The 27,514-nt window shown below is 46.0% G+C and overlaps 1 protein-coding gene across 2 annotated transcripts in view; it reads left to right on the top strand.

The window, feature by feature from the left end:
• Positions 1-13,746: 13,746 nt before the first annotated feature.
• Positions 13,747-27,514, top strand: part of ZNF638 (zinc finger protein 638) — a 985,826-nt gene continuing 972,058 nt past the window's right edge. The window contains exon 1 of one of the 2 annotated variants that reach the window (XM_078674499.1): positions 13,747-13,956. In XM_078674499.1, coding sequence (XP_078530625.1) covers positions 13,762-13,956 — 195 coding nt within the window. In that variant the 5' untranslated portion in view covers positions 13,747-13,761. The remainder of the gene's footprint in view (positions 13,957-27,514) is intronic. The other variant, XM_078674497.1, reaches the window with a different exon arrangement.

The raw sequence follows: 27,514 nt of genomic DNA, 5'->3' as shown, positions 1-27,514 counted from the left end.
AATTAGATTCGGGCCAAGGCCATAACTACATGTACATGTACATAAAGACCACTGATTGAGCCAAAAAACACATAGTAAGCTTGTTGTCCCCTGACTCTAAGGTCTCGCTACCATATCACTCTCACTGTACCTCTCTTGGTGAGCATCTGGCGCCCGACCACCGCAGAGTAGGCCGCCTGCCCTGGACACGCCGGATTGATTGGAAGCGCGGCGTCCCCTTGACATCTTCCTCACCCTTCCCCCTTTACCGGTACATTTTTTTGGTGCCAACTCTCTTAGCAGGCAAGGTACCGCTGGGCTTTAATTCATATGAAACTCCGCCCCTGAAGCATGCTCTCGTGACAACACACACAAGGCCCCATACCGGAAAATGCTTCTCCTTGACCTGCAGACATATGGATACTTTGAAAGTTTGTCCTGTCCCTATGTACGAGTAACCACAGGTGCAACTTACAATAGACCAGCCACGAATGGATGTGTGGTATCCCGACTTCGGACATTAAGGAAATGGAGCATCTAAACCGAGTAGAAAGCACAGGGGGGGGGGCTGCTGCTCCTGCAAGTGTACGGCAAATGGCGGCAAGTTATGATACCCTGTATACAGCAGTGCGATTAATGTGATAGCTATCCGCTTCCTATCACAAAGAGCTGGCAGATAAGCTAGTTCCAGGTGATATGTAAAATACCACGCTAACTAATCGCTTTACACCGGGATAGAAACATCGTCTCACCTCCCGGCCCGCTGCAACCTGGCTGAGCGGGCGCGGGAAGGCGTGCATGCAAACGAGAAGAAAAGGTAGCTCCAGTAAAGTAGTAATAACCCCAGCCAATTAGGCCCCCACTGTTCACCAAGCAGAGCGCCTGAAGGGGAGCAGGAGTTAAAGACGTCACAGTTTTCTCCCAAACATTTAACAAGGAAGGAGCAACACTTTCCAGACCATTACTGCCCTGCCCGCCCGGATTGCCGCCAGAGCGGTAGATTTACAGATAACAGATTTACAGATAAAATGTTGAAATAGCTGGCTTTCTAGTACCTTCAAAAAGACCAAAACATTAAAAGTAACTAAACGAACTCTGCTTTAAGTATTTAAAAGCCCCACTGATTTTTGTCAAACTCAGTTCCCGTCCCGACTGCATCCACAACTCGATTCTGCAGTAATTACGCGAAATATTCAGCACCACTGTGTCACAAATAAACAAAGGGATATGCCCCATAGTCAATCCTGCGTTTCGTGTTGCACAATCAATGGCAAAAACCTTGCTGTGGTACACAGACGCAATCACAAACCACATGGTTACCGCAACCTCCCAAGTACTAACGCTTTGGGTAAAGATTGTTACCGATCATACAATAAACATGAAGACGATAATACTCAGACTGGTAAGACCTGAAATTAGAGCGCTTGAAACATCTACTAACGCTTTGAGTAAAGATTGTTACCAATCATACAATAAACATGAAGACGATGATACTCAAACTGGTAAGACCTGAAATTAGAGCGCTTGAAACAACAGACTAACTTGAAGCCACATTTTAAAGAACTATCTAGGCCAGACACCCATCCAAGCAAGACCCGATGGTGACACTGTTTAACGCATTCGCCCGCTCAGAAGTTCATACATGCAAGAGTGGCAGAAATGCAGTGTCCCGTTCTTGTGTTGACACTCCTTGGAAAGGTACCTGAAGCCTGCACCCTTGTGAACCGTCACACCTGGCATCAAGCACCATTTTTGTAGCAGCTTTGCGCCAACTCGCTCCTGTAACGATACGGAAATGTGGAAGCACATTTCGACAAAGCATATTCGCCGTGAAAGGCTTCTGGACCACTGACGCCTGTTCCTCGCTAAACCCACTTTAAAAAGGCATATTTGGTTAACGTGAACATACTATCAGCTAGTCACCCATTTAAATGAAAAGGAGCATAACTGCTACAGCTTATCCACGGAACACCGCATCAAGCGCCACTGCTTCCCCCCCTGCTACGGTTTCTCACTATACCTGGCCCCCGTCGACAGGAGAGGAGAACAGCACGCCCAGGGGGTCCCGTCGGCAGCCGCAAACCACCCGATCCGGACAGACTAGGAGTCCGCAACAATTCCACCCCTTATGTTATCCACGGCTGCCCCCAGGCCCCCCCAAGCGCGCCCCCCACCTCACCTGACGAGATGTATGCCTCCCAAAGCCGACGCTGCGTCGTCCTGCCCGCGCTCGTCGTCGCCCACGAGGACCGGACTCGGCTGTGCTGGAGCGAAAGACCGCTGACCTCCGAATCACACGAGGAGAGCAAGTTAAACTAAACAATGGAGTGAAGAGGCAAGACGCTCCTGGGAGCAAGCAACCGGTCCGGTGTCGTGGAGGAAGAAGAGACTGGGGTCCCTGTCCCATGAACCTAAATAGGTCCCCAGTCCCCGCCCTCCACACCACCGGAAGTGCGTCACCTTATGCCCCGGAAGTGCTAGGCGGCCGGTCGCCCATTAGGGCTGACCGGCCGCCCCTAAGACTAGATGAGGTAGGGGGCGGGGGCCGGGGGGCCAGGTCCTAAGTGCGGGCTTCACGATGCTCGCGCTTAGCAATGTCGATTGCTTATATCTTTACAAAATGTAAGCAGTTTGGATTAAAAAAGACCATATTTATAAACACAGAGCTGCGTTACAGATTTTATATGCTAAAATCATTAAAACAGTTGAAACGACAATATTAAATGCTTTTCACTCCACCCATCAACAAGGCATTGCAGTCCCTTTAGGAATGGTGCACTTCCCCACCCTGGGAAAACAATGTTAGTCAAAGAAAGAAGATAAAAAGAAAGTAGAGCTTCACTGGCAAACTATTTAACGTGGTGCTAATGTGTTTGGGTGCGAATAACACAAATCTGGCCTGTCTGCGAGCACTCTGTATTGCTTTATTTGGATATTTAATAATTTTTCATATTTTGATACTATTTTTCTCTGGACTTTGGAACAGAAAACGGTCAGAAAAAGGGGACATTTCCAGGCAAAGTGTTCGTCTCGTTTTTGGATCCATTTAACAGGGAACAAATAAAGGAGAGTCAAGAGAGAGTACGTAACAGCTGTCTCTTGAAATCAGCACTTAAGGAGGAGCTAGACAGACAGAAAGAGATGGAGAGAGGGGACGAGACAGCTGCTAGAGGCAGCGCAGAAGCAGACACTGTTCTTGCCTTCTCTGGGCGTGAAGGAAAAGAGACAAGAGTTTGTTTTCCTTCTCTGCCCCCCCTCAGACCGGCCAAGCCTTATTGCAGCATAACAAAGGACAAAGAGGGTGGGTGGCCTCTTTGACTGCAGGCAGGTCACAAGTCAAGTGCAGGGCCATTAGGTAGCGCTTTCACGCGCTAATGGCCCTGTGATTAATAGAAGGGAGAGGGCAAATTCTTTTGTCACCTCGTCACCCCCATCCTTGTCCCCGTGTCCCCCCCACTCCAAAATCTGGGGGGGATATAACCCCCGCCTCCCCCACACGTCCTACGCCCATGGTCAGGTCCGCCCGGTCTCCGTGAGGACAGCAGCAGCCTAGACCGAATCTGCCGTTCGGATAGATCACTCGTAGCATGAGCGGCCCAGCAGCCTTGTGGCAGTGCAGGTCACCGTCCGACGTGCCAATCATGCAAGTTCCGGCTGAAAATGATCATAGTAAGTAGACAGTTCCTTGTTTCAGCCACTTGCCACTCTTTCAGTGTTAACCACAATATGATGTCAGTTTTAACACAATTGTCAATATGGTGATGGGAGGGGCAGGATATGGAGTCTGAGGCCCTCGTGCTGGTTCTTGGCGCTCATCTCGGCTTTCAGTAATGATTGTGCCGGTTGGCTGGGCTTTCAACGCAGAGCCGGAGTTTTACTATCAGCAGAACCTGGCTATAGCTCTGTGACAGCCTGCCTGCTGCGGTTGGTGTTAGCTGGTGCCTGCTGCAGGGCTGTGCAGATAGCGGCTCCACTTGCCGCCTTAGGCAGACCTCTCAGTTTGGGGTAATTATTATTAGGGTTTAGCAAGGCTTAGGTGGGCCGGGTCCTGCCGGAGTGAAAAGCAGATGCCGAGATGGCCAGTCTCTGTCGGGCTCTTCATTTTTTTGCCCTTACTGTCAGCATGAAAGCAATATTAGTTCTACATTTACTCATTTTTTTTTTTTCACAGTCTCACCATGTCACAACGGAGGCATTTTCAATGTTACTAACAACTAAGCTATAGTTTTGTTTATTTATCTTATACAACTAATAAGCACTGACAAAGCTAAATAGTCCTGACTTCTTGTAGAAGTAATGTTACTTCTTGTATTGTACATCTGGATGCAATGACCGAAGCAGCAAAATACAACTCGGGCGGTACAATGTGCCAACACAGTTTTTCTCATTGCGTGTTTTTAACCTACACCCTTTATTACATTTGAGAGACACCTCCTCCCTCCCCCCACCCCCCCAGTTTTTTCATCCAACTTAAACCCCTGGCTTTTACCTATGCGTGCCTCAGCCTCACACTCTGGTGTAATTAAAAATTTGCAAACATTCGTGACAAGAATTTTCAATTCTATTAAGGACACGGAGGCGAGGATTATGCTTACTCGATTTCTTTACTACAAACAGCAGCCAATAGGAACACAGTAAAGAAACGAAAAACTACAGCTCCCATGAGCACTTAGGTAACCATAGAGCACATATCACTATATAAAGAACCATAGAGGGTAAGACTTCCTCTTTCTTTGGTCAGTAAAGTAAACCAATAAGTCAATGAAAAAAAGTCAATTCACGTGGAACCGAAGAACAGCCTGGAGGAAACATCCGTAGGCAACAGGAGAACGATCATCAGGCGACCATGCAAGGAAACCAAGGAGCAGACGACTGGAATAGGCAGAACTCCACAGGTCCAGAATCCAAAACGGAACCAAGGCAGGAGAAAAAACTGAAGGAGCTCACTTCTGGTCAGAACCTAAAAGAAAAACCAGAGCCGTAATACACCATCCCAGTACCATAAGGTTAAATACAAAGGGTAGGGAAACAGTGCAAGAAAAACATGTCACAATGTCATATCAATGAGAAAATACATGATACATGCAATAAATCACATTTGGGTGGGATAATCCTCGCCTCCGTGTCCTTAATAGAATTGAAAATTCTTGTCACGAATGTTTGCAAATTTTTTATTCTATGGCAGGACAGGAGGCTCAGATTATGCTTGTTCAAAGCTGGTTCACCACCACAGAAGCAACATCCACAATGGGTTTGAAATAATACGTTTTAAACACAGTATCGGAAGACCAATCAGCGGCCTTCATAATGTCCGTCAAATTCACACCAACAGTAAAAGCCTTAGAGGCCATGGCACCCCGAGCTGAATGAGCTCCGAAAATGGAGACATCAATTCCAGCCTCAGACATAAGCCAACTTACCCAACGGGCCAGGGTAGCCGGCGCCACAGGCCTGAAAGGCTTCTGCAAAGCAATCAGCAACTGACCAGACGAATATGTGCGAAAAGGAGCAGTACTTACCTCATAATCCTTTATGCATTGGACCACACATAACTGTGGGTTCTGAGGAAAAGCAGGATATGTCACAGAAGACATGTTACTCTTGGTGCGCCGGGAAACCGTAAAAGTGACCCCGTCCGGAGAAAACGAACGCCCCGCGAGGTCCAACGCTCGCACATCCGAAATGCGTTTACAAGACACCAAACAAAGTAGCATCGTCAGTTTCGCTGAAAGTTGTTTACGAGACAAGGAAGTGTTGTGAGGCCAAGCCTCCAGAAAACGTAAGATAATGGATACATCCCAAAGGGCCACATATTTAGGACAAGGCGGTTTTACCAGCCGAATGCCACGAAGCAATTTAGAAATCAAGGGATGCTCCCCAATGGGCTTCCCGTCAACAAAATCGTGGCCCGCAGAAACAGCGGAGCGAAAAGAATTAACTGTCCTATAAGCAGAACCAGAAGACACTATGGAAGCAAGAAAATTAACTACTAAAGTAACATCCGCTGAAGCGGGATCCAAGTTCCGTTCAGAACACCAACCACTCCATCGTCGCCAAGCTGATGCATAACGCTTGTGCGTGTTGGGGGCCCAAGCCTCACCGATAAATCGTGTAGCGTCTCCAGATAAGCCAGGGACTTTCCAGCGTTCCCCGAAAGGCGCCAAGCCACCAGCCGGAGCTGACCCGACAGAACTAGAGGATGCGGGTGGAGAAGAGGATCTAACAATAAGTTCCACTTCTGTGGAAGCAGGAACGGCGTCGAGCAACTCATCTCCAGAAGATCCGGAAACCACGCCTGAGCCCTCCAAAGAGGAGCTATCAGAATGATCTCCGACTGGAAGTGCTTTGTTCGTGCCAAGACTCGCGGAATCATCGCGCATGGGGGAAACGCATAGCAAAGTTGAAGGGGACAAGTCTGGAGAAAGGCATCCGTGGCAAGAGCCTCCGGATCCGGACGCCAGCTGTAAAACCTTGGCAACTGGGCATTGAGGCGAGAGGCGAAAAGATCGATCCAAGGCCGACCCCAGAGGCGAGACAGGAGCCGAAAGACACGGGGATGAAGCCGCCAATCGCTGAAATCCTGCAGATGGCGAGAGTTCCAATCGGCCACCTGATTCTGGCGACCCGGGAGATACTCTGCAATAAGAGTGATCTTCCTCTGAAGGCAGAAGTGCCAGAAGTCCTTCGCAATCTCGGCCAAGAGTCGCGACCTCGTCCCGCCTAATTTGTTCACATATCTCACCGCAGAGATATTGTCCATACGGAGCAGTATGCAACAGCTGGTCGCCCGAGGAGCAAGGCTGCGGATCGCAAAAGATCCCGCCAGGAGCTCCAGACAATTGATGTGAAGATTCAGTTCTTCCTGTGACCCACGGCCGCCCGTTGTCACAGACCCGCACCGGGCTCCCCAGCCCCAAAGACTCGCATCCGACTCCAGCACCACATCTGGAGTCGAGCCGAACAGGGCTTTCCCGTTCCAAGCCTCCATGTGGTTGAGCCACCACATCATCTCCGACTTCGCGTCTGGCGACAGAGGAACAAGATCGGAATAGCGAAGACCCTTCTGCAAGTGCCGGATCTTGAGACGTTGCAGGGCCCGATAATGCAAGGGACCCGGAAAGATTGCTTGAATGGATGAAGCCAACAGTCCGACAATCCGAGCGATCGATCGTAAGGAGACACTCTGTTTGGACAACAGTAATGTCAACTCTCTCCTGATAGACCTGACTTTCTGGGAGGGCAAGAGCAGTTGACAAGAGACCGAGTCGACTAGGAAACCCAGGAACTCGATCGACTGAGAGGGATTTAAAAGAGACTTCTGAGGATTTACTAGAAACCCGAGAGACTGCAACAGATCGACCGTCCATGCCAAATGGATCTGCAGTTGGACAGGACACTGAGCCATCAACAAAATGTCGTCTAGATATACGATTAGACGCACCCCGCGCACCCTCAGTGATTCCATGACAGGTCGCAGAAGCTTCGTGAAGCACCACGGAGCGGACGAGAGACCGAACGGGAGAACCGCGTACTCGAACCACGTTCCCAACCATTGGAATTGAAGGAAAGGGCGATGAGGCGGGAAGATGGGGATGGACAAGTAAGCGTCCTTCAAATCTAGGCGAACCATCCAGTCGTCTTTGCGAAGGAGATCCCTGAGAAGATGGATGCCCTCCATCTTGAAGTGGCGATAGACCACTCCGTGTTGAACTCTTTGAGGTTGAGCACTAGGCGAGAACCTCCCCCCTTCTTCTCCACCAGGAACACATTGCTGACGAAGCCCTGCGGGTGCAGAGAAGTCTGCACAATGGCTCTCTTTGTCAGGAGTGACTCGATTTCCGTGGAGATGACGGCCTGATCTCGTTGGGAAAAAACAAGGGGAGAAGGGGCGAGAGGCTGATGGGGAGGATGGTAAAACTCTATGTGGTAACTGTAGGAAGGTAGATCCCTGACTATGGTTGCCCCCAACTTTTTGCCTGGTGTTTTGCTGGTTTTCTGACTTAGTTGACCTGAGGCCCTGCTATTCAGGACCTCAGGCCCACTGCTCTCTCTGTTAAAATGGATTCCATGTACCCTAGGTACATATCCAATTGGATACTGAGTCACCTTATCAGTCCCTGTACAGTGTACCTTAGGTACCCAGGGCATAGGTGTACCCAGGGCCTACCAGGGGCTGCAGCATGTATTATGCCACCCCTGGCTGGCCATCCAAATCTGACACAACTGGCTGCTTGACAACTGGGGCAAGGTGGTGTAATCACCCTTTGCTTTAGATATAGTATACCTATATCTAAACCTAAATGGGCACACAGATCTCCTATCAGTCACTCCTATGGCAGGCCTTGACAATTCTGAAGGCAGAGTGCTTGGAATCGTGTGAGATAGTGCTCTGGCATGAGCTGAGCCTGTCTGCGGCTTTCGGGATCCATCCCTTAGCCGTTTCCATGATATCGCATACCATATACTCTTAAGTGCATTATAATCCTCGCGGTTATATGCCAACTGTGGTATCGCTTTATCAAAACATGTCAAGTAAGGTGTCATACGAATTGGAATACTAACCCCTCGCCAATTCTGGCGACGGGGTTAGCATTCCACCCTTCTAGAGGGACACGACATGCTGGTAACCTGTAACCCCGGTTAAAGTCAGACAGAGCCTTAGCTCCACAAAATGGATGCTGCCACCGAGACACAAGTCTGCCCTCCTGTTGCTGGGAGTCCTCCCAGCGCAGGAGGCAAGGACAAAGGGTTTCCTGTCAGGGGCGGTGCCAGCACCGTCCCAGACAGGATTTTGTGTATCCTAGGTAGGCAGGGCTTTAGAAGAAGGTGACTGCAAGTGGCACCCCGGTGCTCACTGTGCATAGGCCGGCTTGAACCAGTTACAGGGGCACACCAGACCCTGAGCTGAGGAAAGCCCGCCAAAGGAGAGGGGTGTAACCACCCCCCTCCTAGTCCCACCCATAGGGCAGGACTTAGTCGCGTGCCAGCCCCCTTTTGCAGGATAAAGGTAGGAGCAGGCCCCCTTCCAAATTAGATCAATCTTTGAATCCTGAACCGACCTTCTACACGAAGAACTCAAGACTCTTCTCAAGATTTCTCCCTTGTGACTAAGGAGTAGTCACCCTGCAGCAGCAGGCACCAACCAAGCATCGCGGTTTGTTGCCAGTCTCTCCTTCGGATCAAGACTGCTCCAGCACGACGAGAACCGGCTTCCCTGGCACCTCTGACCTCAACCTACATCATCAGCCCAGCTGTGATCCGTGGGTGTGACGAGACCTCGAGGGACCGGCCATCTTCAGAACTGCACGACGCTTGTCCAGCACGACCACCGAGTGACCCTCGACCGAGTGCTTTGGGGTGAGAGAAGCCCCGACCCTGAGCAGCTCCAGCACCGAAGTTCAGCCCCCCTGCATCCACGAGATCTGCGTGGGGCCCTTCTGCTCTTGACTGCTCACCGCGTTGTGCAGGTCACTTGCCCGTTGGCTAGTGGCCCTTTTACGACGCTCCACGACGACAAACACCGCTGGTCTGGTTGCTCCAGACTGGCCCTTGCTTCCCTCCATCAGAGAAGCACCCTGGACCCTCCTGGTCCACTCAAGATGCCATTTTAGGTCCACCGCGTGGGCCTTGCTTTTGCCAAGACTTGTTGCCCCAATCCTGGGTCCAGCGACGTCGACAGCAGAGACCTTCGTGGGACAGCTCGCACCTCCATCCTGGTCGCCGACAACGCCTCCTGGTCCGAGAGACTGCAGAGCCCAGCAGCGCCCACTCACCTGGTCGAGGTGACTTCGTCCGGTGCCACCCTGGTGCCCACCTAAATCACTGGCTAGTGATTCAGAACTTGGTCCCCTCTGCTTTCAGGTTTTCTTCTTCCCTGATCCAGGCTTGGATCTCCACGAACTTTCTTCAACTGGTCGCCTGCCAGCAACTTCTTTCTTCAGGCTCCTGGTTCTTCAACGAGGGTTTCCGACGCAACTTCAACCCTATGCAGCCGCAGCCCCTGGGCTAGGTAAACTGAGTACCCCGGTGCTCCAGCATAGTCCAACACCCTAAGTGTTTGGATCCACTCCCGTTTTCGACCCACCTAGTCGGGTTCGCCCGAGAACAGTAACTTTGTGTTTGCTAGCCTCCCTAGACTTTTTCCCGCCTTACGCGTGAGAGTTCCCACTCTGCACACGACGTCCACAGGCCTCCTGCTCCTAACCTAAGTGTTTAGTATTGTAGGCCTAGCGATTCCAAAGTCTATGAGAATAGCTACTTACCTGCTAGTAATTCGCATTCCACTTCTTGTGTATATGGTTTTTCGTGCCCCTCGGGCATTTGTGTAAATTGTGCGACTTAAAGTATTTTTATAAGAGTTTTGTTGTGTGCTTAGCTCCCTGACTCATAAAGAGTTCAGGGTAGTCTTGTTAGAAATAAATACACGTTTATTTTCATAACAACTTGTGTGGTGTCCTTTCACTTGGTGTTCAAGGGGTAATGTGATGGTAAAACAGCTGGCTTAACACGCCCTCTAGAGTCTTAGCCTTAGACTGCTCGTATCCATGCTACTAGGATAGCTGGTCTATAAGGTTGACTTACAACCAATCATCAATAAGGGTTGTCTGGACTGATACATAGTGATCAGTAGAATAGTGAGCACTGCACATCAGGCCAACTTCTCACAGTAACCTTGAACAGTCTGTAACACCCAAGCATCGCTGGAGATTGTACGCCAATTGGGGAGGAAATATTGCACCCTTCCCCCCAGGACAACTGAATCGTAAGGAATTAGGCTCACCTGTGTTTGCGAAATCCTGACGTCCTCCCTGTTGTCCGCCATAACCGCCTTTAGAGGCCTGCCCACGGCCTTTGCGGGAGGGGTAGAAATTGCTCTTGGAACCGGAATAGGATGACTGCTGACCTCTACCTTGTTGGGACTGATTGCCACGTTGTTGGCCTGAACCACGGCCGAACGAACGTCCCTGGGAGCGTCCGGCCCTGCCAAAAACCGGGCAGAACGCCCTGCGTAGCTGAGATTGCGCCTTATCCAGGCCACTAAATGTAGAGACGAACTTTGTCAGCTCCTTAAGGAACGGTTGACCAAACAAAAGACCCTGGGCAAGGGCCCCAGATTCCGAAGAAGCCAGTTCAGTTAAACGTGGGTCCATTTTAAGAAGAATAGAACGACGACGCTCCGTGGAAAGGGCACAATTCGCATTGCCCAGCTGGCAAATAGCCCGTTGGGCCCAACCAATCAGCTCATCCGGGTCGATGCCAGAAGCAGACCCCTGTGCTTGGTACCCTAAGTCCAAAAGCTTAGTGAGCGGACCAAGGAGATCTAACAATTTATCCTGGCATAGACGCCAGGACCTATCAATGCCCTTCTTGGGATCTTTCGTGAACTTCCGAAGGTATGTAAGGATGGTAGGATCCACCTCAGGAGTTTCAGCGAGTTTGTCCGCCAAATCTGGTCGAGGACATTCGGACCGCAGACGAGAACGAACTTCCTGGTCAAAGGAATCACGAATATGGGCTTGGACGCACTCCGCGACTTCAGCAGCAGGGAGCCAAGACTTTGAATTAGGGTGGATTATGTCCGAAGGCTCAAAGGTAAGCACCGGAGGATGCGCCGAGTCATCAACAAAATGCTGCCTTCCTCGACTTCTTAGCTGGAGGAGCAGAGGGACCAGAAGAGGAGGACGAAGAAGAGGTCTCATCAGTATCCGGGGTAGAGGGCCGAGCCCTTTTAGAACTCTTGGAGCCTGACAAAGATTTGGCCAATTTAACAAAGTCTGATGTGTGTGGATTGCCAGGGGACTTAGACGAGCGCTTAGCGGACGCAGAAGAAGGAATCAAGCCCTGCTCCTGCGCATAGTCCGTCAGGTGACGCTTCAATGGCCCAATGGCACAGACTAGCACAGTTTGAACAGAATGTTGCACCCCTTGATCAAGTGCATCGACCAAATTGTATTCAAAAGAGTCCTCAGGCTCCGCGTCATAAGAATAAGAGTCCTCTTCCTCATAACCAGCCATGACAACAAATGCGAGGCTGAAAAAAAAAAAGGATAGCCGGACAATTAGCCCACAGAAAAAAGGAACAGGACACAGAAGTGACCCAGTCAGGGGGAGTGACAACCCCTCTGCAAGCCAATAATGGAGAGCTACACACTCCCCACGCAAAAAAGTTGAAAGTGGAGGGACAGGCTTGCAGAAAGTCACTCTAGGCAAATGCCTCTACAAATTATCCAACCCCAACTCGAATTAAGCAAGGGTGTCAGGCGGGGAACACAGCGGCAGGCAGTGGGCACAGGCTGAGAAGAACGCCGCCTCTAGCGTGTCAGAGAATCCGTGAGTCACACGGAAAGTAAACAAATGGGTCGTCGCGCATGCGCAGACGCCCGCCTGCCGGCAAATGCTGAAAGAAAGCGGCGCACGACTGAAACGCGCGACCGCTCTTGTCCCCAGTCCCACTCCCACTGGAGAAGTGTGGCTCAATGGTTAGAGCGGCAGACCCTGATGCAGAGGTCTAGCCCGGGACCAGGGTTCAATTCCCGCCTCGCGGGTCTTGGGCTCAAAATTCCACGGACCTGATAATTCTCGCCTCGGTGCCTATTCCAATCATGGAGTCCCACTCTGCAACTCTGGGCAATAGCTTGCTTAATCTCCACAACGGCCCCCACAACGCTAAGGATGCCTGGCCTCCACCTTGGGGGTGCCCAGGAGTGGACACCTCACAGGGAAAGCCGGGATGGGTTCCACAGCGGTATTCGTACAAGCGCCTTGAGACCCTTGCGGGTGAGTAGTGCGCTATACAAGTATCAATTTACATTTACTCCACAAGCGACGCGGGCTTCAAAGTGCTCGAGTCGAAAGAGAGGCGACCCCGCGCTCTCAAACAAAAAGCGGCGAACAGGCAAGCCGAGTAGTAACACAGCCTAACGAGCACAGCAGCGGCAATGAGTACGCCGAAGACGGCGAAAGTACACCACGCTGCAAGCAGGCAAGCTGAAAGTGCGCGCACAAAGCAAAATATAATGCAAGCAATGTTACAAGCACATTAATGAAAGATAATAAAGGCAAAATGACTTAACTGGCTGCGAAGCAGCAAAGAAAGAGGAAGTCTTACCCTCTATGGTTCTTTATATAGTGATATGTGCTCTATGGTTACCTAAGTGCTCATGGGAGCTGTAGTTTTTCGTTTCTTTACTGTGTTCCTATTGGCTGCTGTTTGTAGTAAAGAAATCGAGTAAGCATAATCTGAGCCTCCTGTCCTGCCATAGAATTTCTAATATGTATATGTTTCCCTCGTCTTCACTGCTTACTTTTGCTTATGAGAAAGTGTCACTCATAGTCTTTGAAATGTCACTCATAATTAGACTGAAGTTATGAAAATGTCACACATGGCAATCTGAAACCTTGGCAGCTATGTTGTTCTTGTGCTTGAGTGTCTCCCATATATTGCAGCATTATACCTCTAATTTTACTTTGTTTTCTCGTGTAACCTGCGCACATGTCACTTTTCCTCCTGTATTGCACCGTTTGCTACCTCATATATTTTATTTGCTCACAATTGTCACTTTTACCTCGTGTGATTTAATGTTTGCTTTTGTAATTTTCTAACTTGTAATTTTCTCCTCATGTATCATTACTGTTTCTATTGTGAAGCGCTCTGACGCCTTCGGGTCAAGTCCGCGCTATATAAAAACGCACAAAAAAAAACGCACAAAAAAAAAAAAAAAGAGGAACGCTAACTCGTACTGGGTCCTTGTCCCTTTTCTACTAGGCCCGTAACGCTTGCGCATGCGTTGGTGGCCACTCTTTCTCCGTCGAAGGACGCTCGGCGTGTGCGGCCCATACGGCTCTTGCGTGTGCGTCGGCGTCATTACGTCCCAAGCTAGGGAGGCGCCGCTTGGGTCCTGCTGTTCCTGTGAGAACCAGGGACTGCGCTGCACCGGCCCGCCGAGGACAGAACAGGGCACCGCGGAACGCACACAGGTAACGAGCGGCAGGAGCACCACGCACCAGCCGCCGGAAAAACAAACGACGCCACAAGCGGCCGCCGCCATCTTACCGCTGGGAAGTGCGCGAGGCGCCCCCCTCCGTTAAAATGGCGACGGCCGCGGGGGCACAGCTTGTGTTCCATGCCCAATTAGCTTTTTGAGTGGGGTATCATCCCGGACAGAGGCAGGTTGTTTACACCATGTGTAGTGTTTGGAATGTGTTTCTTCCTCACCACAGCTTATCTTTACACGACTTGGCTGTTGTCGGCCTTACTACCTGTGCCAAGTGGTACTCTTAATAGGCGCATTTCTTCAGTCAGCCGAAAGCAGAGTCTGTTCGAGAAAAGTGGGTGAATTAACCTCGGTAGAGAGGAAAATGAGACCCAGTGTCTGCTTAGTGAAAAGAAATACCACCGGACCCCTCGCTTTGAATGATCTATACTGCCAGGTTAGCCTCTTATTTAGACGTGATCGAGCAAACGTGGTTAAAGCACAGATCAAGAACTAAACCGTGCGATGAAATGACTGAGTATTGGCGGGCGAAATTGGTATTTCTAATTCAATTTGCAGGGGGTTGTCTAGGCTGACGAAGGAGGGCGGATATTCTATGCCTTATTGGTGTCTCCTGGAATTCAAATAGTTATTGACTCCTATCGGAGAGGCGGCGTTCATTCATGTCATACTTTCACTTTGAATTCAACGGACGTGAGCCGGTTTTGAGAAGGCAATAATCTTATTCAATATTTTGCAGTCAGCAAGTTGCTTTTCTCAAGGTATGCGGTGGCAATCTCCAAACGGACGACCATCAAATCAAATTGCGAGTTCCAGGTGATGCTTCATGAACGCTTTGATGGTTCCGCTGATGTGCAGAACGCCCTGCTCATGGCTCATTGCAAATGCCCAGGCCTCCTGTACCGCATCTTGAAGCAATTTATCGAGGACTTAACTCTGTTCTTACTGAGGCCTGTCTGTGTGGTATTCTGTCTCTCTTAATGGTGTGCAAAGGAATAACTTCTAAAGGACCTTCTCACGTGCACATTAGTGTTTGTTACTTAGTTCAGGAGCATCGTCTGCCTATGATTACTTTTTAATCTAGTATTTTACCAGATGTGTGAACTAAGAACGTGACCGTTTTTGTTCCCATGATCTAAAAACGAGGCTGGTGTTTGACTCACAAGCATGTATTTGCATCCTTAGCTAACTTTGTGATCGAATCTTTTTTTTAAAATGCATATTCGTTTAGTGCGCATTGAGGGTTCACTTACCGCCTCAAAGTACGCGTGCATTGCCTATTTTTTAGCGATTAAAGTGCATTATAGAATAAGTTCCCTAGCATTCATGCATATTGATTAAAGTAGTAATCACGTAAAATCATTACTTGGATGAATCGTCTCGACCCTTGTTGTCTAATCTATTGACATAAAAGAAAATATAACCATTATATTTCAGCCTTCTAAACACTTCCTTGCACCCTTTATCGTTTGGGACACGAAGGCAACTTTGTGTGGCTCCTGTGTAAAAAATATTCCAGCATACTACCGAAAAACCGATTTGAGGGAAAGTTCACCTTTTTTTTAAATTTATTTTTTTAGTAGTCTCTGGCAGCTTGCAAAATACGCGGCGTTTTTGGCGAAAATTCCTTGAAGTGTGTGAATATGAGATCGTGTTAAACATCTGACCTTGAGACTCCTTAAACAAAATAGAAAATCTGCAGGGTCTTTATTCAATAATTTTGGTTTATAGACCCACTTCAGCCACCAGTGAATCCAGTAATCCCTCCGTAATGTTGACCACAGCTATAGTTCTGACACACTTAGTATTACTTGGCGACCTTAATATTAATTTTGATTCTGCATGCGCACCATGGGCTGAAAAATTTAGGGATCTGTTGGTCCTTTTTTATTAAATTTCAGGCATAGTCTCCCACTATCAACCTAAATGAAAGGCACCGCTTTTGACGTAATTTATTACTATTGGTTGCCAAGTCTCTCAACAATGTCCTTTAAGGTGGCCAGTCCGCTTTTGCTCACTTTTTCCTGCTTTTTTAGCAAACATTTAAAAAAATGTTACTGCTTCCACACACTCAAAAGTACAGTAGTTAAAACCATTTTTCGGAGGAAGCACTAGTACAGCTGGTTCCAGCGCTAAAGTTGGTTTGAAGATGGACTCGTACAATTATTTTGCTATAGCCAACTATGTGCATCTGCGGTCTATATAGTCAGTGGGTCTCCAGCCTTTTCTATAGTGCGAACTGTTACTGCTCAAGAAAAAATCCTGTAGCGTGAATAACAAATTTACTGTCTGTAAAAGTAGCGTCTTTTTACGTTAATCTAGCGATCAGTTTAAGGAGTACTATCAGCAGTAAACACTCGAGCTGTTCGGGTGACTAATCGCTTCAAAGGTATTTAGCAAACACTACCTTTTTTGTTTTCGTCAGACTATTCGTTTCTGGAAAGTTTAAGGAAAATAAACATTTTTCTATCCATCCTCAGATGTACAAATACCTCACAGAATTATTCTGCTACCCATGTCTATGCAGTAAAGTCAAAGGCTTCTAAATCCTAACACTGTGGGTGTCTGTAGTATACCAATAGTGCCCACCATTATTCCAAGGCTGGACATCATGATGCCCATAGTATGCCCAGTATAATCCGAGGAGTGGCCACTATCATAACACGTATGCCTAAAAATTAGGCCTGGCGTGTTCTTAATGTCTGAAGTGAGTATGCCAGACCAAGAATGCCCTTTATCCCTCCGGAATGGTAATTATCCCTTGAACGGATACAGTTATGCCAGAGGTGAACCCCTAATGGGTCAAAATATACTTTCAGTGGTCTCAACACTAGGCATAGTTGCATGCTGTGTATTACAGAAAGACACATTAGCGCACACACACCTGCAGATTCACACACACTTGTGGCTCGTCTCAACTCTGGATCTGGACCATGCTCTCTTCAGCTCCTGGGCTGATCTTGCACCCAGCTCTCACACTTTCACTCTGACTCCTTCAGTCCAAAACTTTGAGTCTTCACTTGTTACTGCTGGGGCTCTTTTTTTAGGTTTCGCCTCGTCGAAAGCTGCGCCGGGCAGCTTTTCGGCGCAGGCGAAAACTTTTGAGAAGAGTATGTGGCTTGGTCACCGCCTCTCACTTCCATTGGAGAAGTGTGGCTCACTGGTTAGAGGCGGCAGGCCCGTAAGCAGACAACGGCCCGGGACCAGGGTTCGATTCCCGACGCGGCAGGGTCGTGGACCAGGGTCAGCGGACTCGATAATTCTCGCCTCGGTGCCTACTCTAGTCAGAAACCACACTCGGCAACTCTGGGCATCAGCTTGCCTCATCTTCACAACGGCCCCCCCAGACCGCCGGGGATGCTTGGTCGCACCTTAGAGATACCCATCAGGGACCATCTCTCAGGGTGAGCCAGGACGGGTTCCCCAGCGGTCGAAGCGTGGAGATACTCCTCCGGGAGTCGATTCCTAGCGCTATATAAACCCGAAATTAATTAATTAAAAATTAATTGGCTAGCTCCATAAATGGAGGCTAGCCATTGGAAGTGAGATCTGTCCGTCAGGGTCCGAGGCGATTCGCGGGCGTTCCGTCGATCTTTTTCTCATCCTGCCCATTTTCGCACGTCCTGCGGCAGTGGGCGGGTGTTTTAAAAAAAAAAATGTTTGTGTTGGCCATTTTTAACGCGTAGTTTGCAGGGGGGGGTTGCGTGATGTCCCGCTGTCCGTTCCTGCCCCCTCTCCCGCTGTCCGTGTTCCCCCCCCCCCCTCCGTCCGTTCCCGCCCCCCTTCCCGCTGTCCGTGTGGAGGGGAAGATGTGTACAGAGCTCACCCTCCCCATGCTGGTTTTACTTCAAATGTGTACAGAGCTCACCCTCCCCATGCTGGTTTTACTTCAATTATGGAAATAAAAGGTCAAAAATATTTGCAGCCCTGAAATATCAGCCCTTGCAATGCTACTGGAGTGGATACTTTCCATTTGAAACAGGACCACAGACATCTGCAACGAAGACAAAAGTGTTCTAATCTGTGTATAGCAGTCCAGGTCTGGGCTTGCGAGCTGCTGCGCTTTGATAACATCTGCAATGCTGTCTTAAGATGTGTGTAAACTCTGAATCTCCGCGCCTCGGACGTGTTGCTAATTTACACACGTTCCCTGGATCAGGCTGTCAGAGCAGTGTCCAGCGGCGGGGCCTCCAGAGGCGGCGCAGCCCCGGGCGCTTCTTGTGATTGAATGCAGCGTGGCTCGCCAGGCGTTATTACTCATCTCGCTGATCACAGGCCCCGTGGCCTTTAGCTCCGCCGTTCAAGGTGGAGCTGAACTCTGGCCCCACCGCCATCACTTATCTGGTTCAGCATGAGCGAATGTTTGTGGGAGTCGGGAGGAGAGTGCCTGAGAGGGCAGAAGAGAGGAGGCGGGGGCGGGTGGGGAAGCGTGACAGCTGCAGACACGTCCTTCCTTCCGTTTAATATCTGCTATGGGAATAGAGGGTGCGCGCACGACAGACACACGTCCCTCAGCCCGATGGGCTTCTGGATATACCAGGACACACGCCTCAGTGCCCCGTATCTGTTCCCTCTTCCTTAATAATCGCTCTATCCTCTTTGGCCTGTTGCATTTCCAGTCATTTCTCTGGCCGATACTTACCATGCAGCGTTGTGCAGTTCACTGTCATCATTAACACGGTTCTACCAGAAACAGTATGGCCCCATCAAAGTCCCTCTGCGGCTGCCTGGTTACAGGGGGTTATCAAATGCGTTTGGATTGGCACTGAAGAGTAGGGGAACCATATCAATCAAGCTGAGTGTGGCCATTAAATCAAATGTTATGGGACGTAGCTATCATAAGCACAGCAGGAACTGGCATTTATGGCCGCCTGTAGCTAAAACCAGAGGTAGGAGGTTAGTTTGTCTTCTTGCGTGGGGACCATGACCAGTGCCTCTCAACTGCATCTAAAATCTTCACCTTGAGTCGAAGTAAATGTGGTAGTTTATTAATGTGAATTCTTCTGTACTACTCGTTCCATCCTTAGATGCACGACCTGGCAGTGCCGAGGCATTGCTAAGGCGAAACCGTTGCATTGTAAATGCTTGTTTTTTCCTGTTAACACAGATTGTGACAGAGCAGGGATTACGACATGGCTAAACTCCTTTTGCTATTGCTACATTAAGAGTGGAGACAGATGGTCATGTGGCAGACACCATAGTCAAACTCATAGTGTATTTGAATGTTATCAGGAGACCCTTTCTTGGTTTTCCTGCCTTCTCCTCTAAGGGTCTTGAGAGGAGATTTGCTGTTTTCTTTAATCAGCACATATCCTCTGAATGAGCTATATGGGTTATGGGGTTGCCTTTGCCTTCATTGCTGAGTTACTTGTAGGGTGCTCAAGAGCCACCAGTAACTCGTTAGAGATTCCTGGTTTAGCCACTGTTAATTGCTACTCTTTAAAAAAAAAAAAAAAAGGGTTTCATACTACACATGGGTGGTTTACCAGAAACTAAAGGAAGTCAAAACGTCTTGGTGAACCATTGTGTGTTAATGGCGAAAAAACCTACTATCTTGAAAAGAAGACTGACTGGAGAAAAACATACTATACTTACACGAAAACCAAAATGAAAGCTAAATATACTTTTTTTAAAAATGTGCCATGCACTTGTTTGGCAACCTTTTTAGTTACAGAACTACCAAAGCCCCCAAAATTGGTGGTTTCTACTCTACCATGGTTTTAAGGAGGTGTACGTAAGATCGGTGGAGGTACAAATGAAATGGGCATAGAATGAATATTATTCTCAGGTTCCTCCTTTATCCTGTGTGCCCCTTAAGCAGACTGAGTAAGTGCTCTCTTGTGAAGTCAGTCTAAACCATTTGCTAAGTTGGCAGTTAGAAGAGCACAGGCAAGCAGTGCAGCTCTAAGCCTCTTTTTCCATTGGTAGAAATAAAATGGGCGTGGTATACGAAACAGCCTGTAATCGGGTACATATGGTGATTCGCAAACTGAGCATACCTTTGTCATATTTTTCATATATGTTGCAAATAGGTGAAACTTAAAAAGATTCGTTCAGGAAGCTCCTTCTCCGAGGAATGTGCGCACTTTTTTGTTGGAACTATTCCTGTTCCTGATTTGTTTTTGGGCATATTTTTTTATTCAAAATAAATCCAATATCAGTTTTTAGATGTTTATTCGAGAGTTCATGATTCTTTTTTTCAATTTTGGAATTATTCAAAATGATCAGTAATCATTTGATCAAAAACGAATGCATTTCGGGTCACTTAAATGGACCCTTCTTCAGGGGTCTAGAAAGTAAACAATACACAATTTATCAGCCATGCTGGTAAAACACTGTTTAAAATGACGAGATTGTGCATTTTCAATAAAGTTTGTTCAAAGTAATTAAAAAGTTCTACTACATACTCCAAGAGATCATATAGCATACAAATTGCAGCAATATGAGTATTCTTCATAAATTATGCAGAATGAGAAAAACTAAAATCATGTATTTGCAAGTTAAATGGAGGCCAATAAAACAAAATGTATCTCTTACGTTCATGTTGTATGTGTATATGTTTGTAGTCTATCATTCGAAAGTTGACAATATAGTGCATGTTTTAATTACCGGTTTGAGAGTCTGATATTGCTCTAACATACTGCAAATTAGGAATCAATAGAATGCATGTGCAAGAAAATGATACTTGCTCCTGATACATATCGTAGAAGGACATCTACGTGTCTCTTAGTGGTGTAATTCCCAAGTACATATGTGGATTTCTTAAGAGTGAATGCAATGCGTGATTCCAAATCTAGCATACCCATCTGTATGATCGGTGACCCGCAGCGGTCTTCAGTGAGATTATGTTGGTGGTGTGCTGCTCGCTTTTAAACCAAAATTACGAATACGGAGAGCAACGAGAATTAAGGTGGCGTGAATGCCCAATGTTTGTTTTAGCGAATCGCATTCTAAAAAACTGTTAGATGTCAGCAGTTCAAAGCTGAAGACTGTCTCCTGTATATAAAAGGGCTTACCGCTTTTCATCTAATGACTGATTCCAGGCAGTTGCTGTGTTCGTCTGCTCTGGTACTACTTCAGACAATGGTCTCTATGTTTTACGTACCACACCCCACGCGTAACAGTCAAATGATCTGTTTCATCTTGTTATTTAAAGGGATAGTGACACAATCGCTTGGATTTACGAGGATAAAATAATAATAATAATCCACATTTGTAAAGCGCACAATCACCCGTAAGGGTCTCTAGGCGCTGGGGGCCGTCAGGAAGATTAAGCAAGCTATTGCCCAGAGTCACATGGTGCTGGGCTAATCTGGTGCCGGGGATCGAACCGTGATCCCCAGATTCCAGAGTCAGTCACCCTGGCCGCGGCGCCACACCTCTTCCTATGGTAGGCTAATGATCTATACAAAATTGTAAATCTTTTGTTGGCTTTCCTGGATGTGTTAACTGCTTCAGCGCTACCGCGTTTACCTGCTGTGCGCTGAGAAAGGAGTAAATGGCTTGTTTGTGACAAAGCCAGCTCGTCATGAGCGCAGGGCAGGTAACGCCCATGACGAGCTGGCTTTGTCATTAGTGTCGAAGTGGTTAATATGTATGCTAATGTGCAAAACTAATAAATGAAGTATGTGTTGGGTATAACCAACAGCATAAACAATAGATGACATTTAGGAACTGTTTTAACATAGCATTATGTGACAATATTAAATCACAAAAAAACAGGCTAATTTAATACGGTCATTTAATCCTGCGGGTTGTAGAGAATTAAGTCTCTTTATCCAGAAAAATTCAGATTTGAGTAACTGTTTGTGGATCAATTCCAGGGCAGATTTTCATTGGTTCCAATATAGTGAATCTTAATTGTGAGACATTATGTCCTGCTTCTTGCCAATGCATTGCTACTGATCTTTCATTTTTCAGTCTTATGTTGCTCTTATGTTCCGTCGTCCTGACTTTAATTTTCTGCTTTGTTATGCCAACGTATATTTTGCCACATGGGCATTTTATAGCGTAAACTACGGTTTTGGAGTCACAAGTACTCGTGTGTTTTAGCTTGATGTTGTATCCTTTTGTGGGATGTGCGAAGTCATTTCCCTTTATGACATTATGGCAATGTATACAGTTTCCACAAGTTTGCATTCCTTTGAATTTGCTAGGTATTGATGTTTGAGCTTTTTTAGATAATAATTCTTTAAGATTCCTAGATCGTTGGAATGCGAATATAATTTTGTTTTTGTAGATACAATCAAGTTCACTTTCATTTTGAATGATGTGCCAATGTTTTTTAATGTTTTATTTTATTGGCTTCTTTTGAATACTTCAATATATAGATATTAAGATTCTCTTTTGTTGGCGGTTTTTGCTCGAAGCATTTTCTTTTCCATCTGTTGTACTTTCTCTATGGATTTGTTAATCACTATAGGAGGATAACCTCTCTTTTGGAACCTTTCTGCGTATTTAGTGATGGTTTCAGTGACTACATCCTCTGTATTAATGATCCTTTTAAGCCTGATAAACGGTGACCTCTGGAGGTGTTGTTTTAGTGATTGTTGGTGAAAGCTTTGCTAATGTAAGCAAATGTTTTGATCTGTTGGCTTTGAATAAACGCTAGTTAGGATTTGGTCAGCGAATTGTATCGGTACATCCAAGAAGGAAATTTTTCTTTTGTCAATGTGATGTGAGAATTTGATGCGTTGATGACATTCATTTAGTTCCTCAATTTTAATTTCTAGGGTTTCCTCTTCAAATTAGAAATATCTTCGATATACCTTTTATGTCACCAAATTCTCATTCCATATGTTCTCATTTAAGATGAAATCGTGTTCAAACTTCGACATAAACAGATTTGTGTATGTTGGGGCTCCTGCAAAGCCCATTGATGTACCATTACATTGGGCGTCAAAAGTGCCGTCCCATTCAAAGTAGCTATGATATAGCGCGAAATGCATTCATTCAAGGATTAAGATTTTACTAGCTCCTGTGCAATCATTGTTTAATGAAAATCATTCAATGGCTTCGAGGCCTTCTTTATGTGGGATTAATGTATAGAGTGAAGTAACATCTACTGTACAAAAAACCATTCAGTTTTGTCTTCAGTTAGTTTCCAATAGGTTCAGCAATGCCTTGGTATCTTTGATGTATGATGAGCAGGATTGGACCATGGGTTGCAAGAAGTAATCCAAATATTGACCAATTGGTTCGGAGATTAATCCACAAGCAGATACTATTGGTCTGAAAGGTGGTTGTTGTAGATTTTTGTGAATTTTCGGCAACATAAGAGTTTAAGGCCCCGTGAGTATTCACTATCCAGAAATTGATATGTTTTGTTAATCCAGCCCATATCTCGAGCTTTCTCTAAAATTTGTCTAACAATTTTGTGAAATTCTGTTGTGGGATCTTTGTTCAATTTCATGTATGTTGCTTGATCTTCTACATGATTCGATATGCTGTTATAGTATTCAGTCTTCATGACTAGAACGCTTACCTTATCCTCTCTCTGGAAAGTAAGATCTTCATTATTGGCTAAGTCTCGAAGGATGTGCCTTTCTTTTTTGTTTGTTTGTGAAGTTAGATTTGGATGTTTTGCCAAAGTGGACCTTATTAAGGTAAGTTTTCACAAGACGTTCAAACATGTCAATAGATTTGTGATATTGGTGCACAGAATGTGTTCTTCTTAAATTCCTTGTATTCTTGTGTGAAGGGTTCTTCCGGATATATTGAAATATTGAAGTGTTTTAATCTCAATGTTCGTAGGAATTTAAAGATAGCTATCTCTGTTTCTGCTATGTTGCTGCTGTATGTTGGTACAAATGACGTTTCTTTGGATAATACTTTTATTTGATCTCGAGTTAAGTTGACGTTACATATGTTTATCACTAGGTTGTCTTCGTCAAGCTTCTTAAAGCTCTTTTTATTGATTCTGTTTTTTCTGTGGTTGGATAGTTGTTTGCAGCAGGGCTTGTGGACAAAAAAGCCACTTTTTGCTGTGGGGATATTAGTAGCTGGTATAAATGTACTTGCTATCTCATTGATTGGTGGTCTATTCTGTGTAATTTCAGAATCCGAAACCATGCTTTTTTTAGATGAACTTGTGTGTGCTTTTTGTTGCCATTTCCTTTGGCTGTAGACTTTGGCCCAAGTATAACCTTCTTCCAGTTTATAATCTATGGTATCTCTGCGATACTTTTTGATCTTTCTTTCTTTTGCGTATTTGTCTAGCTTTTTATTTCGTCCAATGTATCTTGCAGCTCAGGGTGTTTGTCTAATTCTGTCTTAATGTTTGATAGTTCTTCCTCCAGACCTTTTTAGTATGTTCGGTAACTCTTCCACAATTAATAAAATGAGGTTTCGCGAGTATTTGAGGATCTGATACAATTTTTCAATAAAAGCTTTATTGTTCCTGCATATCATTGGTTTGAGTGCTATTCTTAAGCCTCTTGGTATGCGTTTGTTCTTATGGTAGTGAATTAGTGTTGTGGTGTGGAGCCTTTGATTTATCTCTTTCTTGCCGATATATTAGAGTTGTTTTAGGAGTTGCGTGACCGTATTGATTTGAGGACTGAAAGATCTTGCTTCTTGTATTCATAAATTCCACTTGCTTCCCCAGATGTATATATTAGGTTAAGCACCACCTCACGTTCTCTTATTTAGGGAAAGAGTCTGGACAAATCAATTCGGATGTCCTTTCTTACGTGGGTATTGGATTAATCTCTACTTCAAAAGGGAAATGGAATGCGTAACGTGCAGTGTAGAGCAAACAAACAAGGTGCGCATTACCTGTAGTTAACTACTGCCATCCAGAGTGTCATGATTGTGGCCTGTAGAAGATTTTCCATACTCTGGGAAAGAAGTGCATGTTCTGGTGTACTGCTAGTGCAGCATACGATAAAAGCAAACACCATATTGGTTAGGTGCTAATTGACACAAGCTACTTTAAAAAAATGCACCAAGCCAGTAATCTTAAGATTGTGTGGATCAAAGTATCGAAGTGCAAGGGCAGGTCCGTGTTTAATAAAGCATTTACTTCAGTACGAGTATTTGCTACGTGAAGGACGAATGTCTCACGGGCAGATGTAAGGGGAACTTCCTTCTGGGACAAAAGAGCTCTTATTCTGCTCATGTTGTTGAACTCGGCTTTCTAGGTCTGAATCGAGGATCAGATGGAAGCTTCAAGCCTGCCATGCGGAGGAGGGAATACATTCTTGCAACAAGTTACATGCTGGGAAATGGTAACAATGTAAGCAATACCGTCGTGCATCCAACAACACTCTTTATTATTTAATAATAAATACCTACCATTCGCAAGCAGTGTGAATGTAGATGTAATGGCCGGGGCTGGGTTGCCTTTTAAAACACATGCTAAATTTGGTGCAAGCACATTACACGAGACGTGCAACTGAAGATTTCTGCATGTTAATGAATGGTCTGGTGTAGTGATGCAATCTTTGCCATTCAAAACACTTCCTTACCATCCCTCAAACATCTGTAAGTGAATGGGAGATTCCAAACTTCATGAAGATATGCTCCACCCAAGGGCTCAAATCTGCCAATAGCATAGTGTCTCGTACAATTCTCAAATTTGAAAAGAGAGAAAGGTAAGGTTATTAACCCATGGATAAGCCAAAAAGCCGAATTTGCCTCCGCTACAAAAAAAGGCAACAGTTTTATTTCTCAATATGTAAAAGGGAAACGTTGCATCTTTCATTGACATAAATTGCTGTTTCATAGTCAAATTAAAAGGCAGAAATAACAAGCTCGTGTTCATGTAATCCCATGGAACGCGACCATTATTTAACGTTTGCAAAGTACAGGCAAACTGCATAACAGAACGCAATTGATTTTGCCCATGATACTACACTGCAACATCTTCTTGCACAATATTAACCACAGATAACACAATATTATCTAAAGTGTAAATTCGGGAAGAAAAGGTGTTAATGCTATTATATACAACAGAAAGCACTTTTTCTAAATTGGCCTGATTTATAGCTCTAAGCCTAGAAGCGGCTTCAATTTGAGATAGTTTCCAAACTTCATTGTAAGCAGCATATATCCATCTTTTCGATCTGCCACCCTCAGGGCCTTTCACAAAATCTGAAAACGGGGATCAACTCTAACTGCCTATAGCCAGGGGGTCAGACCCAGAAAGCGGTGCTGGCAGGAATCTGCACTTTTTTGCCATAGCAACCAGCCTTGGGGATTAATGCTGGAAACACTAAAAGAGTAATTACTAAACAGTGCCTGTATTTTGCTCAAGGGTGTACTGGTAAAATTATTCCAATAAGGGAATTCACCCAAATCAGGAAATGAAGGAGCATTTAACTTTTTAGAAGTAGCCAATCCAAAGCATGTTTGTGAAATAGTATCATTCAGAAACAACATATGGTTTGGGATGCGACCTGCACGATGCAAAGCCTCAGTGCCTTGCACTTGCCAACTTTTAGAACCTCAAACTTCGAATAAAGTAGTTTAGTTTGGGTAAGTCTAACCTTGGAAAATGACTCTCCAGTCAATTTAAAATAAAAAGCATTAGGGTTGGATTGATCAAAATCAGTAAAATAGGAAAACTTTTTCAAAAATGTTCTCGAGCTGCCTTTCACTGGTGCGGGACAATGTTCCCACTGTGTGAAATTAACCCTGCTTCTAAATAAGCTAGTCCTATGCAGAAAGTGATTGCCAAAATGTTGGTAACTAAATATAAATCTTCAGCATCAAAGGCAGCATAATATTTCAAATCAGTAAATAAAGCTTCAACTGCTTTTACATCCCAGTCATCAGAGTGAATATTTTGTTTAACCACATCCCCCATAGAAACACGGAGTACATTGGGAACATTAATAACCTCTGTGGGACCATGAATCTGGAACTTTACAGCATCCCATACAATCCGATCTAAAACAGGCCAAGCAGTTATATTCACAAATGTCTGGTCCCTCTTCCTGATGTGCGAAGAGGAGTGGGGAGCCAAAATTCCATCAATCACTCCTATTGACGTTCTTTCTTCAACATAGTGTCCATTGATAAAATGAAAAAAGATACCACAAATCCTATGGACATAAACAAAAAAATTGCAATCGGCAGCACCCAAATGTAAATCCAAGGTGGGATCAAAAAATGTTTTCCATTACATCTACATCAAAACTTTTGAAGGGGTCTTTGATGTAGATGAGCCAGTGTCAAATGAAAAACGGGATTGATTAGCCACACGGGTCTCCAAATCGGGAAAGACAAATCAGTTGAGCAAGTATATTCAGTGTCATTAAGAGTATCACCAGCAGGTAGATTCAATATAGGATTCGTAAGTGGGCTCATTTCAATGGCAACATCAGGCCCGATGGCAAGATCCGGGGCCAAAACAGAATGTCGTACAATTGCTGGACACAAAACCGCAGGTTTTATACTTTACAGTATCGGCCACCCTGTGTGGTTTGACATGGTCAATTGAAATGTACCTGTTCCCCTTTTGCCCAGGAGGAGGAGGTAAAATTACTGTTCTTGTACCCTGCACAGCAACTGGAGCTCGATAGGAAAGACCAAATTCT

Source organism: Lissotriton helveticus, chromosome 2_1 (assembly GCF_964261635.1).
Source record: "Lissotriton helveticus chromosome 2_1, aLisHel1.1, whole genome shotgun sequence".
NCBI classification, from domain to species: Eukaryota; Metazoa; Chordata; class Amphibia; order Caudata; family Salamandridae; genus Lissotriton; species Lissotriton helveticus.
The sequence above is the reverse complement of the archived record's forward strand: the minus strand, read 5'-3'. Positions and strand labels throughout refer to the sequence as shown.